Genomic DNA, 17,784 nt, shown 5'->3' with positions numbered 1-17,784 from the left:
ACCAAGTTCCAACTTAAAGGGGAAGTGGAGAGGAAGGGGTTACCAGAGTGCCTTAAATCTAGCTGGAGAGTTTAGATTACATCTGATTAAACAAAAGGAATTACCCTGAACGCTTAAGCAAGGAAGTAGTAACATGATGAAAATGGTGTTAAGAAAACATCCTGGCACTTGTTTAGATGAGCTGGAATAGCAGGACAAGAAAGGCCCAAAGATCAGCCAGAAATGAACATGGAAATACAAACAACAGGATGATAAAGCCTTGAAATGGAAAGAGAAGGAGCAAATCCAAGATACTCTGCAGAATGGATGCATTTAATAAATGAAGGACAAGAAGGCATTGTAATTTGGCAAGCCCAGAGTGCATGAGGGCAGTACCAGGGGCTTCGAAAACACTGGTAAATTCAACTCTTAATTTGAGATTTTAGGAAGCAATTTGGGAAAAAAATTTCTTGGAGGCAGCTGGAAAAAAAAAGCTGGGCTTTTTAAACACATAACAAGGAGGGAGGAAAAAATAAAGCCCAGAAAACTGGGTGTCTGACCAGAAAAGTCCTAGGTGGCGCAAATGGTTAAGTGCTTGGCTACTAACTGAAACGCGGGCAGTTCGGTTCCACCCTGAGGCACCTTGGGAGAAAGGCCTAGTGATCTACTTGTAAAAGGTCATAGCCACTGAAATCCTATGCACAGTTTTACTCTAAAACACAAGGTCTCCATGAGTTGGAATCAACTCCACAGCAACTGGCTTAGGTTTTTTTTTGGCCAGAAAGAACACTTTGGAAAAGGAAGCTTTAAGTCCAAAGACAACTTCATTTCAGTCCCCAGTATGTAGAGCAAATGCCCTACTGAGTGAGCAGGTATCTAAAAGCTTAAGGCAGAATTAATTGGGTGATTGTTAGTGAACTTTTATGAATTTTATTTCAATTCTATCAGGTAATCCTGGTGGCACAGTGGTTAAGAGCTCAGCTGCTAACCAAAAGGTCAGCAGTTGGAATTCACCAGCTGCTCCTTGGAAACCCTATGGGGCAGTTCTACTGTGTCCTACCAGGTCACTATGAGTCGGAATCGACTCAACGGCAATGGGTTTAGTTTTTTGGATCAAGTAATCAGTACACATTTAGTTGAATACAGTTTCCAGCATAAGCAATTTAATAAAGCAGAAAGTATACAATATGTGTGTTTGTGGAAGGCGGAGGCGGAGCAGCAGCCTACTTTAGTTTTATGATGTCATCAAACACTAGGCAAACTCTCATTGATCCTACATGCCTTTAAAACTTAAAGCTCTCACAAGAAACAGGCAGAATTCAGTCAGAACTGGAAGATGAAGAGTTTAAATATCAGAAGAAGAAAAATAGAGGTACTTCTTTCACTTTGAAAAGTTTTACACAAATAACTGCCTTTCTAAAAACATTCTCAGGCATAAAAGTTGCACATTCCTCCTTCAAATTTCTTTTGGGCAAAGAATGTAACCATTTAAAACTTCTGTGATTTATTGTTAGGACAGTTCAATTTTATTCCTTCTTGAAAGTTAGTAGAAAATCAGTAACTAGATGTGAACTGATATAAAAATATTTACATAATTTTTTTTTCAATGTGATACAGAAAAATCAATGCATAAAATTTCACTGGAGCCCTGATGACCAAGTCAGTACCACATTCTCCCTTAGGAAGACTAAAAACTCCTAGGACACAACCCAGAACTTAAGTGATTCATTGAGGCAAGGTGGCAAGACAAAAGCCTAGTGATTACCCACTTTCTATTCAACCATCTTTCTCTGGAAGTTTCAATCATTGTTCTTCTTTTTCACTTTTACAATAAAGGGGAAAGTACCGTCGATGCTTGGGCGTATTTCTCGTTTTGTGGTTGTTCTCAGGAATGCAAAGACTAAGGTTAGCTGAAATTCAGAGCACAGTATGAAACTATAATTGCCACAATGAAGTGGAAAGAAAAACATAGACAGTAAAGATGCAGGGAGATTTTAAAAAGTAAAGTACAATCTCTCCTCTCCTGCTAAACACAATTGTAAACCTGTTACTTCAGATTGAAAAAATGACTCAGTCCTTCTACCCCAAAATTCCAACAGCCCTTCCCTCAATAAAAAGTAGACAACTATCAATGCAAGAGTAAAAGCTTTGTCTCCTGGAGGGGGTGGGAAGAAGGAGGAGGGGGTGGGAAGAAGGAGGAGGGGATCATTACACATTCCCTGCAGAAGAAGACAAAGCCAGGTCCACATTCCAGGGAAATCTGGCTGGTCTGCGTTTTTCCTTAAATACAGATTGGCCTGTCACTAAGCCAAACTCTCTGCAATCTTCCCAGGCTGCCACGCTAGGGAAGCCAGGAATCCCTTCTAATTAATCAAGCCCTCCCAGCAAAAATTTTCCCACCCACAATAAAGTGGGATGGGGGAGGGGAAGCAGCAGAGCAAGCTTTGTAGCCAAAAGAATTGTAGACTTTGGTGTAATACCTAACTAACCCAAGAAAACAGATGCTGGAAGCTGACAAAATGATCTACAAACAGAGATAAACACCAGGGTAGGAAACTTTCACAGTACCAGTTCACTGGAGCCCAGGTTGAATATTTAACACCATCAGATGCAGTTATTATTGGGAGTGAAGCCTGGCAACACTATATACTTTTTTAAAAAATGTCTCTAAAGCAAGGTACGGACCCAAAAACTTTCTGGAGTTAGACATCATACATTAATTTGAAAATTTTAACAATAATTTAGCATTCAAATTTATTTTCTTTTTACTAAAGCTTTGTTTCCATGGATAAACATCCATGATTAATACATTGTTTCCCTGTCTATTCCTCAAACTTCCAGTTAAAAAGCAAACAGCCTTGCCTTGACCTTGCTAATTCACCTTGCCCTTGAATCCAATTTAATCCAAGGTAACTTCAATGAATGCTTACAAGGCACAAGAAAGTGGGAATATAGAAAGATGCAATGATTTAGATTTGTGCTGTCCTATGTAGCAGACATTAGCCACATGTGGCTAGTGAGTATTTGAAATGTGGTTAGCAGGAACTGAAATGTGTTATAAGTGTAAAATACATACCAGATTTCCAAGACTTTGTATGAATAAAGAGAAATTAAAATATCTCATTAATAATTTATATTGATTATGATAAAATGATAGTATTTCGAATATATTAAGTTAAATAAATACACCCACTCCTCACTTATCGACATGGTTAAGTTCCAAAGACCAGGTCGTTACGTGAAAATCATCGTTATGCAAAAATGGACGAAGATCACATCAGATCACAAAAAATGGAGAATGCCTACATCATTACATAACTGCCAAGTTACATATTACATAACTGCCAAACTGAGAATCATGGGCCAGCCAACTTGACACATAACCTTAACCATCACTGCCAGTGTCACTCTCGCCTCACACCCCAGCATTCACTACTGCGAGATGTATGTTGTTAACGTGCAAAATAGTTGGATAGCAGGTTTTTTACTATTGTCATGAATGCAAAATGTCAGATAACAAGAGAGTTGATCAGTGAGGGGTAGGTGTATACTATTAAACTTAAATTCACCTATTTCTTTTTAGTTTTTTTTTCAATGTGGCTACTATAAATTTAAATTACATTTATGTGGCTCACATTATGCTTCTATTGGATGATGCTGCTCTAGACTAGGGGTCAGAAAACTTTTTCAAAAACAGACAGATAGAAATATTTCAGGCTTTGCAGGCAATAAGGTCTTTGTCACAACTACTCTAACTCTGCCACTGTAGCATGAAAGCAGCAGCCACTGACAATATGTATACAAATGGGAGTGGCTGTGTTCCAATAAAACTTTATTTACAAAAACACACAGCTGGCCTGTGGGCTGTAATTTGCAGACCCCTGATCTAGACTTTTCTGCTACCCTAAACAGCATGTAATTTTGGAAGTTCTAAAATACTGGTGTGGCTACAAAGGTTGGGTTTAAGGTCACTATGGAGCCTTGGGGCGACATCTGCCTGCTGCCACCACTACTTTCAACTCAGAAAGGAGTCCCTGAAACATAGGGCATATCTCCCTGCCATAAGCTGTGTGGCACAGAAGTCAACAGACTCTGAAAGCTGTAGTTCCAAGGACTCTCTCATCTACTGCTGCAGTTCCTGGTACTCTGGCCTCTGAGGCAGCTTTAAGGAAAAATGCAATGCCAGGGCCAAAGCAGGTTAAAAAAAAAAAGAGAGAGAGAGAGAGAGAAGTCATCTCATGCAGGAAGGTCAAAAGCCCTTTCTTCATTTGAAGAAGGATAAGTTCTTTGCATAGATGTTGTTGTTAGCTGCCAAGCTACAACTCATGGAGACCTTACGTTAACAGATGGCCCAGTCCTGTACCATCTCCATGATCTTTGAGACACTTGGGCCCATTGCTGGGCTATTGTGTCAATTCATCTCACTGAGGGTTTTCCTATTTTTCACTGACTCTCTACTTTACCAAATATGATGTCCTTTTCTAGTGATTGGTCTTTCCTGATGACATGTCCATAGTAATGGATAATTAATACCATTTCAGGGGAAGTCTTAGAATAAACAATCGAGATGCAAGTCGCAAACTATTTGGTGTTTATCGGTTTCTCTATTACTTGGAAACCTAGCTCTATCTGAATATTTTTTGAAAGTAGATGTATCTATATGAAAATTTGCAGAAGTTAGTTGATTTATTTTGCATTCTATTTATTTAATTTTTGATCATAGTAATACATGTAGTTGCCATGGAGTCGATTCTGACTCACTGCAATACCATGTGTGCAAAGTAAGAACTACTTCATAGGGTTTTCAAGGCAGTGATCTTTTGGAAGCAGATCACCAGGCCCTACTTCCAAGGAACCTCTGGGTGGGTATGAACCACCAACCTTTCAGTGAGTACTCCAGTACTTAACTATTTGTGCCACCCATGGACTCCAAAGTAATACATATGAGTAGATTAAAATGACTTACCAAAAGCAGGACTCTTCTGCCACATTCTCTCTCCACCACCCTGATTCTCACTCATCAGGGGCAACCATACTGAACATTTTCAGCTATTTCATCTAGTATTTACTATCATATTTCTAAATCTAAGCTCACACTAAAATTTCTTATTATTTCAGTTTTACATTCTACTTATGAAAAATGAGACTTAATGCTTACACCCCCCCAAACACATTGCCTTGTCTAGCCTTTCAATAATGGAGTTCACCATATTATGAAATGTAAGCTCTGTTCAAAGCTGAGCCATGTCGTGAACTATGCTTACTTTCCCATCTTGTACAATTTTTTGTCTTCTTAGAGTTCTATACTGATTATATGCATTTTTCTTTTGTTTAGTTTCCCATTTTCCTACCACTAGATCATTTCCACACTATCTGGCAGACCTAAAAATCTCCTCTCGATACACTTAAATACATGAGGTATTTAATTCATTTCACTCTTTGATGAAGACATTGCTCTGAGAACCTTTGTGTTACGCCAGTTGGACTTGTTACTTTCTAGGCATGGTACGTGGTGATCATCATGGGATTTGCCTTGTGCTCTCTCCTGGTTAGGCTCCCTACTTCCTGGATCCCATGGCTCACTCTTCTTTCTCTACTCTCTTGTTCTGGAAGACCACATCCTTTCTGAAATAGGGTATATTAGGAGAAAAAAATTTCTTAGACTTTGCATTTTTAAAACTGTCTTTCATGAAGGCCAAAATTCCTCAAAGAATGATGAGGAAAGCTCTACTGAATAGCTCTTGCCCCAACAAATTTATAATTTGGGTTATGGACAAACTTATTCATATGAACCAGAGAATATTAGATGGATGTTATGGATTGAACTGTGTCCCCCCAAAATGTGTTATCAACTTGGCTAGGCTATGGTTCCCAGTATTGTGTGATTGTCCACCATTCTGTCATCTCATGTGACTTTCCTATATGTTGTAAATCCTATCTCTATGATGTTAATGAGGTGGGATTAGCGGCAGTTATGTTAATGGGCCAGGACTCAATCTACAGGATTAGGTTGTATATTAAGCCAATCTCTTTTGATATATAAAAGAGAGAAGCAAGCAGAGAAATGAGCGGATCTCATACCACCAAGAAAGAAGCACCGGGAGTATAGCCCATCCTTTGGACCCGGGGTCCCTGCACTGAGAATCTCCTCAACCAGGGGAAAATTGATGACAAGGACCTTCCCCCACAGCCGACAGAGAGAGAGAGAAAGCCTTCCTCCCAGAGCCGACAGAGAATCTGGACTTCTAGCCATCTAGATTGTGAGAGAATAAATTTCTCTTAAAGCCAGCCATTTGTGGTATTTTTGTTATAGCAGCACTAGATGACTAAGGCAATGGGGATATCTACAAATTGAACACTTATTTGTCAAGCACTGTGTCATATACTAAAAGTTCTTCACAACACCAAGCTTAACTGAAATAAGCTCATTGCCAACTCCCCTTATGCTAAAACCCCTCTTGGTGGTTAGAACACCAGCTCTCAGCCTTCCTGACACCTATAACCTGGCTCCCAAATATTCTGACAGCCAGGCTTGAGTCTTCCAAATGGGTGACTATTGATTAGTATTAATACTGTCACCACGAGCCTTCCCCAGTGTACACAGCTCCAGTAGGCTTGTTATGAGTGCTCCTTGGCCATTTGGCCTTTCCTAGCCAGAGTTTTTTTTTTATCAGACTTTTCCCAATTCAATAAAATCTCTCTTCAGCTGTGTTTAATCTGCTTGCTAACCTGTTTATTTTTAGTAACTACAGTTTTCATTTGAGAATTTCTACATGGTTCGTTTTTAAAAATTCAAATTCTACCAGTTTTTTTTTATATTACTTGTTCCATTTTTTTCATAGTGGTTCCATCTCTTTCTTTTATCTCTTTAATAATTTTAACGTAATTTACTTTATAGTTCCTTCTAGATTATTCTATTATTTCTAGCATTATTTACTAACTGGGGAGTAAACTGGTCAGTGAAATTGCTGTAATTAATTAATCAATTAATTGTTTGTAATTTTTAATTATGTGCTGATTCTCAGTTGCATCCTACACATACACACACACACACACACACAGAAAAGACCTATCAGCCCTACAGAGGAGTTGAACAGTTTCAAGTTTACTTCTGCTGAAGCCATTGGCATATTAGTGGTTTTGGACCAGATTTTATATTAATATCATGGTTTAGGATTCCAACACTTTTCAGGTAGTAAAACTACTGAGAAGCCACAACAGAATCTGGCACAAACTTGGTGCTTTTAGGATTTTGCAGACAAAATCCCACCCCACCCTTCCTATCTGTTATCCTCTCCGCCCCCTAAGGTGGATGGCAAGCTTGCATGTTACTTCCTTGGGTCAGTGAGCAGATAGCCTGCAGGAGACCAGTCTTGGATAAGTTAATCCTCACCCTCTAGCAGATAAGAAACAAGTGTATGAGATTATTAAAGAAAACTTGGTATAGGAGTTCCAAAAGAAGAGAACAGAAAGAATGAGAAGCATGACCTAAAGAGAAAAGGGTCAATAATTTGCCAAAATTGATGAAAGACTTCAGTCTTCAAACTGAAGATGTGCATTGTATCTCAAGCTAGAAAAATAAAAACAAGTCTATTCCTAAAGATGTCATAGTGAAACTTTAGAATATCAAAGATAACAACAAAATCTTGGGCGCAACCACAGAGAAAATATAGATAACCATGAAAGGAATTGCCACTGAACTGACAACAGACTTCTGTGGTCACTAGTCTCCAAAAACGCACCCCAGCAATCCCCCCACTTTCCTCTGTGCACATGCTGCTGTGCACATTAACAGCTGCAGCTTACCTTGAAGCTGGGATGGTCTTGTGACTACTCTCACCAACAGAATGCGATGGAAGTGCATGGGGACTTCCGAATCCAGGCCTTAAGAGGAATGGCAACTTTTACTTTTTTCTTCTTGGAACACTTACTCTGGAATGCTACCCCTCAAAACTTGGCCACCAAGCTATGAGAAGCCCAAGCCACACAGAGCAACCATGTAGATAAGAACTGAAGGGTGAAGATTAACAGTCCCGGGTGAGATTCCAACCACAGACAACATCAACTGCCAGCCATGTGAGTATGCCACCTGTTATAGATAGAATCGTGTCCCTCAAAAATACGTGTTGTAAATCCTAATCCCTATACCTGTGGATGTAACTGATTTGAGAAGAGGGTTTTAGTTGTTATGTCAAATGAGGTCATATCAGTATAAAAAACAACAAAAAAACCCCAAACCCACTGCCATGGAGTCGATTCTGACTCATGGCAACCCCAGAGGACAGAGCAGATGGTGGATCTGAACTGCCGACCTTTTGATTGGCGGCCAAATTCTTAATCACTGTGCCACCAGGGCTCTGTAACAGTATAGGGTGTGTCTTAAGCCAATCACATCTGAGATATAAAAAAGAAGATTAGGCACAGAAGCAAGCTAGCACAAATGAGGGAAAGATAGATTCCACATGAAGACTGCCAAGGAACCAAGGAACAAAGGCTGAGAAGAGACAAGAATTTTCCCCCAGAGCAGACAAAGAGAGTATTCCTGTAAAGCTGGTGCCCTGAATTCAGTCTTCTAGCCTCCTAAACTGTGAGAAAATAAATTTCTGTTCTTTAAAACCACTCACTTGTGATATTTTTGTTATAGCAGCATTAGATAACTAAGACACTATCTTTGATATTCCAGATGAATTGAGTCTCCAGATATCTGCAGGCTCAGTCAATATCAAATGGAGGCCTCAGCGGGGAATTTTACCCAACATTCAGAGAAGAGTTGATACTGATACCACTTCTACTCAACTCTTCCAAAACGTAGAAAAGGAAAGAATACTCCCTAACTCATTCTATGAAGCCAGCATCACCCTGGTACCAAAGCCAGGTAAAGACATCACAAAAAAGGAAAATTACAGACCAATATCCCTCGTGAATACAGACACAAAAATTCTCAACAAAAGTCTAGCCAACAGAACTCAACAGCATATCAAAAAAAATCATACATCATGATCATGTGGGATTCGTACTAGGAATGCAAGGGTGGTTCAATGTTAAAAAAATCAACTAATGTAATTCACCACATAAATAAAACCAAGGAAAAGAATCACATGATCATCTCAATTGACATAGAAAAGGCATGATAAAATCCAACACCCTTTCTTGATAAAAACTCTCAGCAAAATAAGAATAGAAACGAATTCCTCAATATAATTATGAGCATACTCGCTAAGCCAACAGCCAACATTATTCTCAATGGAGAAAAACTGACAGCCTTCCCCTTGAGAACAGGAACGAGACAAGTATGCCCACTGTCACCGCTCTTATTCAGTATTGTACTGGAAGTCCTAGTCAGAGCAATAAGGCAAGAAAGGGTATCCAAATTGGAAATGAAGAAGTAAAACTGTCTCTATTCGCAGGTGATCTGATCTATTACATAGAAAATCCCAGAGATTCCACAAGAAAGTTACTGGATCTAATAGAAAGGTTCAGCAAAGTGCAAGATTTAAGATCAAACCCAAAACTCAGTTGGGTTCCTTTATATTAACAAGGAGGACTATGAACAGGAAATCAAGAAAACAATACCAACTTCTTCAATAATTTCAGGGAAAATCTAGCTCAACTGGCATAACAGTTCATAAAGAAAACGTTCTACATCCTACTTTGGTGAGTAGCATCTGGAGTCTTAAAAGCTTGTGAGAGGCTATTTAAGATACTCCACTGGTCCCACCTCATCTGGAGCAAGAGAGAATGAAGAAAAGCAAAGACACAAGGGAAAGATTAGTCCAAAGGACTAATGGACCACAACTACCATAGCCTCCACCAGACTGAATCTAGCATAACTAGATGGTGCCTGGCTACCACCACCAACTGCTCTGACAGGGATCACAAAAGAGGATTCCAGACAGAGCTGGAAAAAAATGTAGAACAAAATTCTGACTCACAAAAAAAGACAATAATTACTGGTCCGACAGAGACTAGAGAAACCCCGAGGGTATGGCCTCTGGACACCTTTCTAACTCAGTACCGAAGTCACTCCTGAGGTTTACCCTTCAGCCAAAGATTAGACAGGCCCATAAAACAAAACAAGACTAAATGGGCACACCAGCTCAGGGGCAGGGACAAGAAGTCAGGACAGGACAGGAAAGCTGGTAATGGGGAACCCAAGGTCGAGAGCGGAAGAGTACTGACATTTCGTGGGGTTGGCAACCAACGTCACAAAACAATATGTGTATTAACTGTTTAATGAGAAACTAATTTGCTGTGTAAACCTTCATCTAAAGTACAATTTAAAAAAAAGAAAAAGAAAAAATAAATATGTTATGGCTGATCCAGATATCAGAGCATGCATCCCAATATTTTGTTCCAAATACATAGATGCCATACAGATGGTGCTATATAACAGAGAATTGATCAGAGGGTCACAAAAGTCCTCCAAAACCACAACATCTCTTTGCCCCTGCAGTTCGCAGGGTTGAACACTATGTCAGGTAGATTAACCGAGTACCCTCATTTGCATCGCGTGCACACAGCCAAAGCACAAACAGCCTGGTGTTCCTCTGCTCTGATGAAGCCAGTTCTGCCCCTTGGGGCTGGCAGACAGCCCTGAGTGCATTGTATGGGGAAGGAGGGCAAGATCCAGGAGTGAGCTGGAGCAAAGCAGGCACTGAGTGGCTCTGATGACCCTTTAATCTTCTTCCCATCACCATGTCTCCAGCAGAGACCTCCAAGTACATACTGCTTCTTTAAAATTATGAAATCAAATTCATTTACTATATTTGTCAAGGGAACTTTCACAGACAAAAGGCATTTCAAAAACAAAAAAAATAAGTTTATTTGGAAAAAAGGGCAAGGGAGCCCGGCTTCAGAAAGAGTAGTTTACCCAATAAAACATACCACCTTTAAAGTTAAAAAAAAAAGAAAGAAAAACCTATTTATGATAGCCCCTAAAAGGATAAAACACCTAGGAATAAACCTAATCGGGATGTAAAAGGCTTATACAATGAAAACTATAAAACGCTACTGCAAGAAACTAAAAGAAACCTACATAAACAGAAGAACATTCCATGATCATGGATTGGAAGACTTAATATTGTGAAAATGTCAATACTACCCAAAGCTATCTATAGATATAATGCAATCCTGAAACAAATTCCAAATCATTCTTTTCTGAAATGGAAAAACTAATCACCAACTTTATATGGAAAGGAAAGAAGCCTCGAATAGCCAGAGCAATACTGAAGAACAAAGTAGGGGGCCTCACACTGCTAATCTCAAAACATACTATACAGCCACAGTAATCAAACAGCCTGGTACTGGTTCAATGACAGACACATAGACCAATGGAATAGAATTGAGAATCCAGAAGTAAATCTATCCATCTATGGGCAGCTGATTTTTGACAAGGGGCCAAAGTCCATTCAATGGGGGAAGAAATAGTCTCTTTAACAAATGGTGCTGGCAAAACTGGATATCTATTTGCAGAAAAATGAAACAGGATCCATAATTCACACCATACACAAAAACTAACTGAAAATGGATCAAAGATCTAAATGTTAAAGCTAAAACTATAAAGTTCCTTGAATATAATGTAGAGGCAAAACTATGGGGCCTAATCTTCTTTAGAAATAGATTATCAAACACAACTATAAAGGCACGAAAATAGAACACAAATTATATAACCGGGACCTCCTAAAAATTAAATACTTATGTTCACCAAAAGACTTTACCAAGAGTAAAAAGAGATCCTACAGGCTGGGAAAAAATCTTTGGGAATGACATAAGTGATAAGGGTCTAATCTCTAAAATACATAGAAAACATCAACAACTCAATAATAAAAAGACAAACAATCCAATTAAAATATGCACAAAGGACATGAATAGACACTTCACCAAAGAGGACAGTCCAGCAGCCAACAAACACATGAAGATGCTCGTGATCATTAGCCATTAAAAACCAAAACCCGTTGCCGTGAAGTTGACTCTGACTCAGCAACCCTATAGGACAGAGTAGAACTGCCCCAGAGTGTTTCCAAGGAAAGCTGGTGGATTTAAACTGCCAACCTTTTGGTTAGCACCAGAGCTCTTAACCACTGCTCCACTTAAACAAACAAAAAAAACAAACCCACTCCCATCAAGTCCGATTCACGGTGACCCTAGGACAGAGTAAAAGTGCCCTGTAGGGTTTCCAAGGAGTGGATGGTGGATTCGAACTGCCGACCTTTTTGGTTAGCAGCTGTAGCACGTCATAGCTCTCAACTACTGCGCCACCAGGGCTCCACTGCCCCACTTAGACAGATGCAAACCAAAACCACTGTAAGATACCATCTCACCCCTGCAAACATGGCACTAGTCAAAAAAAGCAGAAAAGAACAAATGCTGGCGAGGTCGTGGGGAGATTAGAATCCTGATCCACTGCTGGTGGGATTGTAAAATGGTACAACCACTATAGCAAATGGTATGGTGCTTCCTCAAAAAGCTAGAAATAGAAATACTTATGATTCCGCCATCCTACTCCTAGGTATATACCCTAGAGATGTAATAGCAGTGACACAAACAGAGATATGCACACCTATGTTCACTGCAGCATTATTCACAACAGCAAAAAAATAGAAACAACCTCAGTGCTCATCAGCAGACGAATGAATAAACAAATTGTGGTACATACATACAATGGAATACTATGGAGTTATAAAGAAAAATGATGAGTTCTCGAACCATAACATGGATGAATCTGGAATGATTATGCTGAATGAAGTAAGTCAATCACAAAAGGACAAATATTATATGACCTCACTTTTATAAAAAGACAAGAATAAGTATACATACAGAAAGCACTGTTTTTTGGTGGTTACCAGGGATGGGAGGGGGACAAAGGGGGAATCACTTTCTAGATACTAGACACTTGTTATTTTTGGTGATGGGAAAGGCAATGTTGAATGCAGGTAAAGTCGGCACAGCTTAACCAAGGTAAATGATGACACTAGGAAGTATGCAACAATAAGGGACATTTTTGGTAAATGCTGTAACATTTACAGTTTTGCGACAATAGTAATAACAACCAAAAAATATGTATGTGATTACATAGGTATATATGTGTATACGTATATGTGTATAGGAAGGGATACGTGGAGTATATGCATATGCATGTATATACTGTAATCATACATATATACATGTTTGTGTGTGCTGCACATACATCATATATATAATAAAGCACATGGGGGCACAGTTACGGATACTTCTTAAACATAACAAAACACCTTGCAGGATTGGTTTTCTGGATTTGAAGGTTTAGGACCACAGTCTCGTGGGACAACTCAGTCAATTGGCATAACATAGTTCATAAAGTTTATGTTTTGCATCCTAGTTTGGTGAGTAGCATTCTGGGGTCTTAAAAGCTTGTGAAGAAAAGGTTTAAACACAGAAGAAAACATTCTTTGATGGTTACGAGGGTGGGGAGGAAGGGAGAGGGGTATTTACTAACTAGAAAGTAGACAAGAATTATCTTAGGTGAAGGGAAGGACAGCACACGCTACAGGGGAAGTCAGCACAACTGGACTAAACCAAAGCTAAGAAGTTTCCGGAATACAACCAAACACTTTGAGGGACAGAGTAGCAGGGGTGGGGGTCTGGGGTCCATGCTCTCAGGAGACATCTAGGTCAACTGGCATAACAAAGTTTTTTAAGAAAATGTTCTGCATCCCACCTTGGTGAGTGGCATCTGGGGTCTTAAAAGCTAGAGAGCGGCCATCTAAGAGGCATCAATTCGTTCCAACCCACCTGGAACAAAGGAGAATGAAGAACACCATGGACACAAAGAAAGTATTAGCCCAAGAGACAGAAAGGGCCACATAAACCAGAGACTTCATCAGCCTGAGACCAGAAGAACTAGATGATGCCCAGCTACCACCAATGACCGCCTCTGACAGGGAACATAACAGAGAGCCCCTGACGGAGCAGGAGAAAAGTGGGGTGCAAAACTCAAAATCTAGTAAAAAGACTAGGCTTAATGGTTTGATTGAGACTGGAGGGACCCCAGAAGGCATGGCCCCTGGACTCTCTGTTAGCCCAAAGCTAAAACTATTTCTGAGGCCAACTCTTCAGACAAAGATTAGACTGGACTATGGGACATAAAATAATACTAGTGAAGAGTGTGCTTCTTAGCTCAAGTAGATACATGAGACTAAATGGGCAGCTCCTATCCAGAGGTGGGATGAGAAGGCAGAGAGGGTCAGGAGCTCATTGAATGGACATGGGAAATCTGAGGTGAAGAGAAAGAGTGTGCTGTCACAGTACACGGACAGCAACTAGGGTCACAAAACAATGCATGTATAAATTTTTGTATGAGAGACTAACTTGAATTGTAAACTTTCACTTAAAGCCCAACAATAAAAATTTTAAAAAAATAAAATTTTAAAAAAAGCTTGCGAGATGCCATCTAAGATACACCTATTGATCTCTATTTGTCTGCAGCAAAAGAGAAAGAAGGAAATCAAAGACTCAAAGAAACTAGTCTCCAGGACTAATAGCCCACATGAAACATGGGCTCATCTATCCTGAGACCAGAAGAACTAGATGGTGCCTGGCTGCCATTACCGAATGTTCTGATTAGGGACACAACAGATGTTCCTGGATAGAATGGGTGAAAAATGTAGAATCAAACTCAAATTCTTAAAAAAAAAACAGACTTACTGGACTGGTAGAGACTAGAAGAATCCCTGAGACTGTCACCCTGAGATACCCTTTAAACTTGGAACTGAAACCACTCCCAGAGGTCACCCTTCAGTTAAATAACAAATTGGCTCATAAAATAAACAATATCATCCATGAGTACTGTGCTCTTTTAAAAAAATCTATATTAAACCAAACAATAAACATTTACCCTAAAGCAAAGATGAGAAGGTAAGAGGGGGCAGGGAACCTAGACTAATGGAACTGGAACAACTAGAATAGAAATAATGAGAATGTTGACACATTGTGAAAAATGTAACCAATGTCACTGAACAAAATGTATAGAAACTGTTAAATGGAAACCTAATTTGCTGCGTAAACTTCTCACCAAAAACACAATAAAATATTTTTTAAAAAATCAAACAGAGAAAGAACCACCTAACTGAACCTAGGCAACCTACAGAATAGTGAGAGATAAGAAAATGGCTGGTGTTTTAAGCCACTAAATTTGAAGGTGGTTTTTAAGCAGTAATAGACAACTAAAACGTTTTTCATTAGCAGTAACAGATTCCAGAAAACAACAGAAAAATACCTAGAATTCTAAAACCTATGAAATACTAAAAATCATCTAGAGTAAGACCAAAATACATTTTTAGACAACTACTGCAAGTTTACCACTTTGAGACCTGTACAAGAAGAAATTCTAAGGAACATGTGGATACAAGAAACAATTGTAAGCAATGAAATACATACACACACACATACATAAATTTACTACGTTGGTGAATCTAAATAACTACAGACTTGGTTAAACCTACTGTAATTTATCCATTTTGGCATTCTGAACTTGTACTTAACATAACACTAACATATAGAAAATGTCCCAAAGAATAACCAATATATATAAAAGCATCTCCAAGACCTTATCCTTACTATTGATTAATTCTTCTAGTCTCCTGTACTACCACTCCTCACATATAATCCTCCCATCCCTCTACACCTAGGAAGGTCTCAACCCCAACCAACAAGGGATAGAGAAGAGACACTTATAAGAGGAAAACTAGAGAGGACAGCCAGGCAAGAGAATTCTCTCCAGGCATCCACCTAAGTACAGCATTTGTTAGCTGCTTTTTTACTTTGACCTTTTACCTGCTTTGCCATAATCAGAAGTCATCTCATGGACATGCAATCTGCATGAGAATTTTTAACATTAAGGACCAAGTTATGACCAAAAGGTATCTTATAAAAGATTTTAAGCAAGGAACTCTTATAACCATATGAACGTTAATTTTCTCCTCCATTTCATTCTTAAAAGACACATTTACAGTTTTCAACAGAATACCAAATTTAAAGAATAGAAAAGATTCAGAGCTTCATTTTTTAATTAACATAGAACTCAGTTATATTTGAAAACGATGAACCATTTTAAAGAAAGCTATTAAGTATTACTTACTCTAACAGCAAATTTCTTAGTTGCCATGGCTTACTGATTCCAGAGTAATTACAAACCTTTAACAGAAGAAAAAAGAAAATTAGGAAATATATCAAAATCTGTTTCTATTTGGATATTATATAGAAGAAAGTTTGGCTGAATAATTAAATATCAACAGCTATTTGCAAGATGAATGTTATTTATAATTATCCTCAAAAAAATTACTGTAATGAATTAGTAATCATAAAGCTTCCCACCAAAAAAAGTCCAGGCCCTGATACCTTCACTAGTGAACTCTACCAAACGTTTAAAGAAGAATCAATACCAAACCCTCATAAACTCTTCAAAAAGAAGAGAAAGAAAGACTTCTCAAATCGTTGAGGCCAGTATTACTCTGATACCAAAACAAGACAAGGACATCACAAGAAAAAAAAATGATACAGTAATATCCTTTACTAATACAGACACAAAATCCTTAACAAAGTACTAGCAAACCAAACCCAGCAACATATAAAAAGGATTATACACCATGATCAAATTAGATTTATCCCAGGAATGCAAGGTTGGTTTAATATCTAAAAATTAATCAATATAACGTAGCATATTCACAGAATAAAAGAAAAAACAAAACATGATCATCTCAATATAAGCAAAAAAAAAATCATTTGAACAAAACTCCTTTTATGATTAAAAACACTGAACCTTCCTCAATCTCATACAGAACATCTATGAAAAGCCCACAGCTAACATCATACTTAATGGTGAAAGACTGAATGCTTTCCACCCTAAGATCAGGAAAAGATAAGGATGTCTGGTCTCACTACTTTTACTCAACATTGTATGCGGGCTCTAGCCAGGGAAATTACGGAAGAAAAAGAAATAAAGGGCATTGACATGGGGAAGGGAGAGGTAAAACTAACTCTATTCACAAATGGCTTCTTCTTATATATACAAAATCCTAAAGGATTCAGAAAAAACTATTAAAATTATTAAACGAGTTCAACAAGGCTGTAGAACACTAGATCAATATAAAAGTCAACTGTACTTCCACAAACTAGCAATGAACAATCCTGAAATTTTATTGTGTTTTCGGTGAGAATTTACACAGCAAATTAGGTTCCCATTTGACAATTTCTATACAAATTGTTCGGTGACATTAGTTACATTTTTCACGAGTCAACATTCCCTTTAGTTGCATTCTCGTTGTTCTGTTTCCATTTCCAGGGCTCTAGTTTCCTTGCTCCCTCACCTTCACATCTTTTCTTTAGAGTAATTGTTGACCTTTCGGTCTCACACAGATGTTTTGTTTTGTGTTTTAATTTTATTTATTTATTTTGTTGTTTTGCTGTTGAGAATATACACAGTAAAACATACACCAATTCAAAAGTTTCTACATGTACAATCAGTGACATTGATTACATTCTTGTACAATCATTCTCATCCTCCTTTTCTGAGTTGTTCCTCCCCCATTAACATAAAGTCACTGCCCTTAAGTTTCCCATCTAATCCCATTTGAACAATTTGATCCATATAGATAGTTCTTAAAAGAGCATAATGATCAAGGCAGACATTTTTTACTAGCTACACTACACTATTGTTTTGATTTAAGAAGACTTTAGGAGAAGGCAATGGGATGACATATATAAAATCTTGAAAGAAAAAAATTGCCAGCCAAGAATAATATATCCTGCAAAACTCTCATTCAAATTTGA

General features: G+C 38.4%; 1 protein-coding gene across 1 annotated transcript in view; it reads right to left on the bottom strand.

Annotated features, from left to right (window-relative positions):
* Nucleotides 1-17,784, bottom strand: part of SLX4IP (SLX4 interacting protein) — a 268,157-nt gene that overhangs the window by 227,832 nt on the left and 22,541 nt on the right. The window contains 1 exon segment of the mRNA XM_023737558.1: nt 16,094-16,149. Within this exon segment, the coding sequence (XP_023593326.1) occupies nt 16,094-16,120 (27 nt within the window). The 5' untranslated portion in view covers nt 16,121-16,149.

The sequence above is a fragment of the Trichechus manatus genome, unplaced genomic scaffold, assembly GCF_000243295.1.
Source record: "Trichechus manatus latirostris isolate Lorelei unplaced genomic scaffold, TriManLat1.0 scaffold00104, whole genome shotgun sequence".
NCBI lineage: Eukaryota > Metazoa > Chordata > Mammalia > Sirenia > Trichechidae > Trichechus > Trichechus manatus.
The sequence above is the reverse complement of the archived record's forward strand: the minus strand, read 5'-3'. Positions and strand labels throughout refer to the sequence as shown.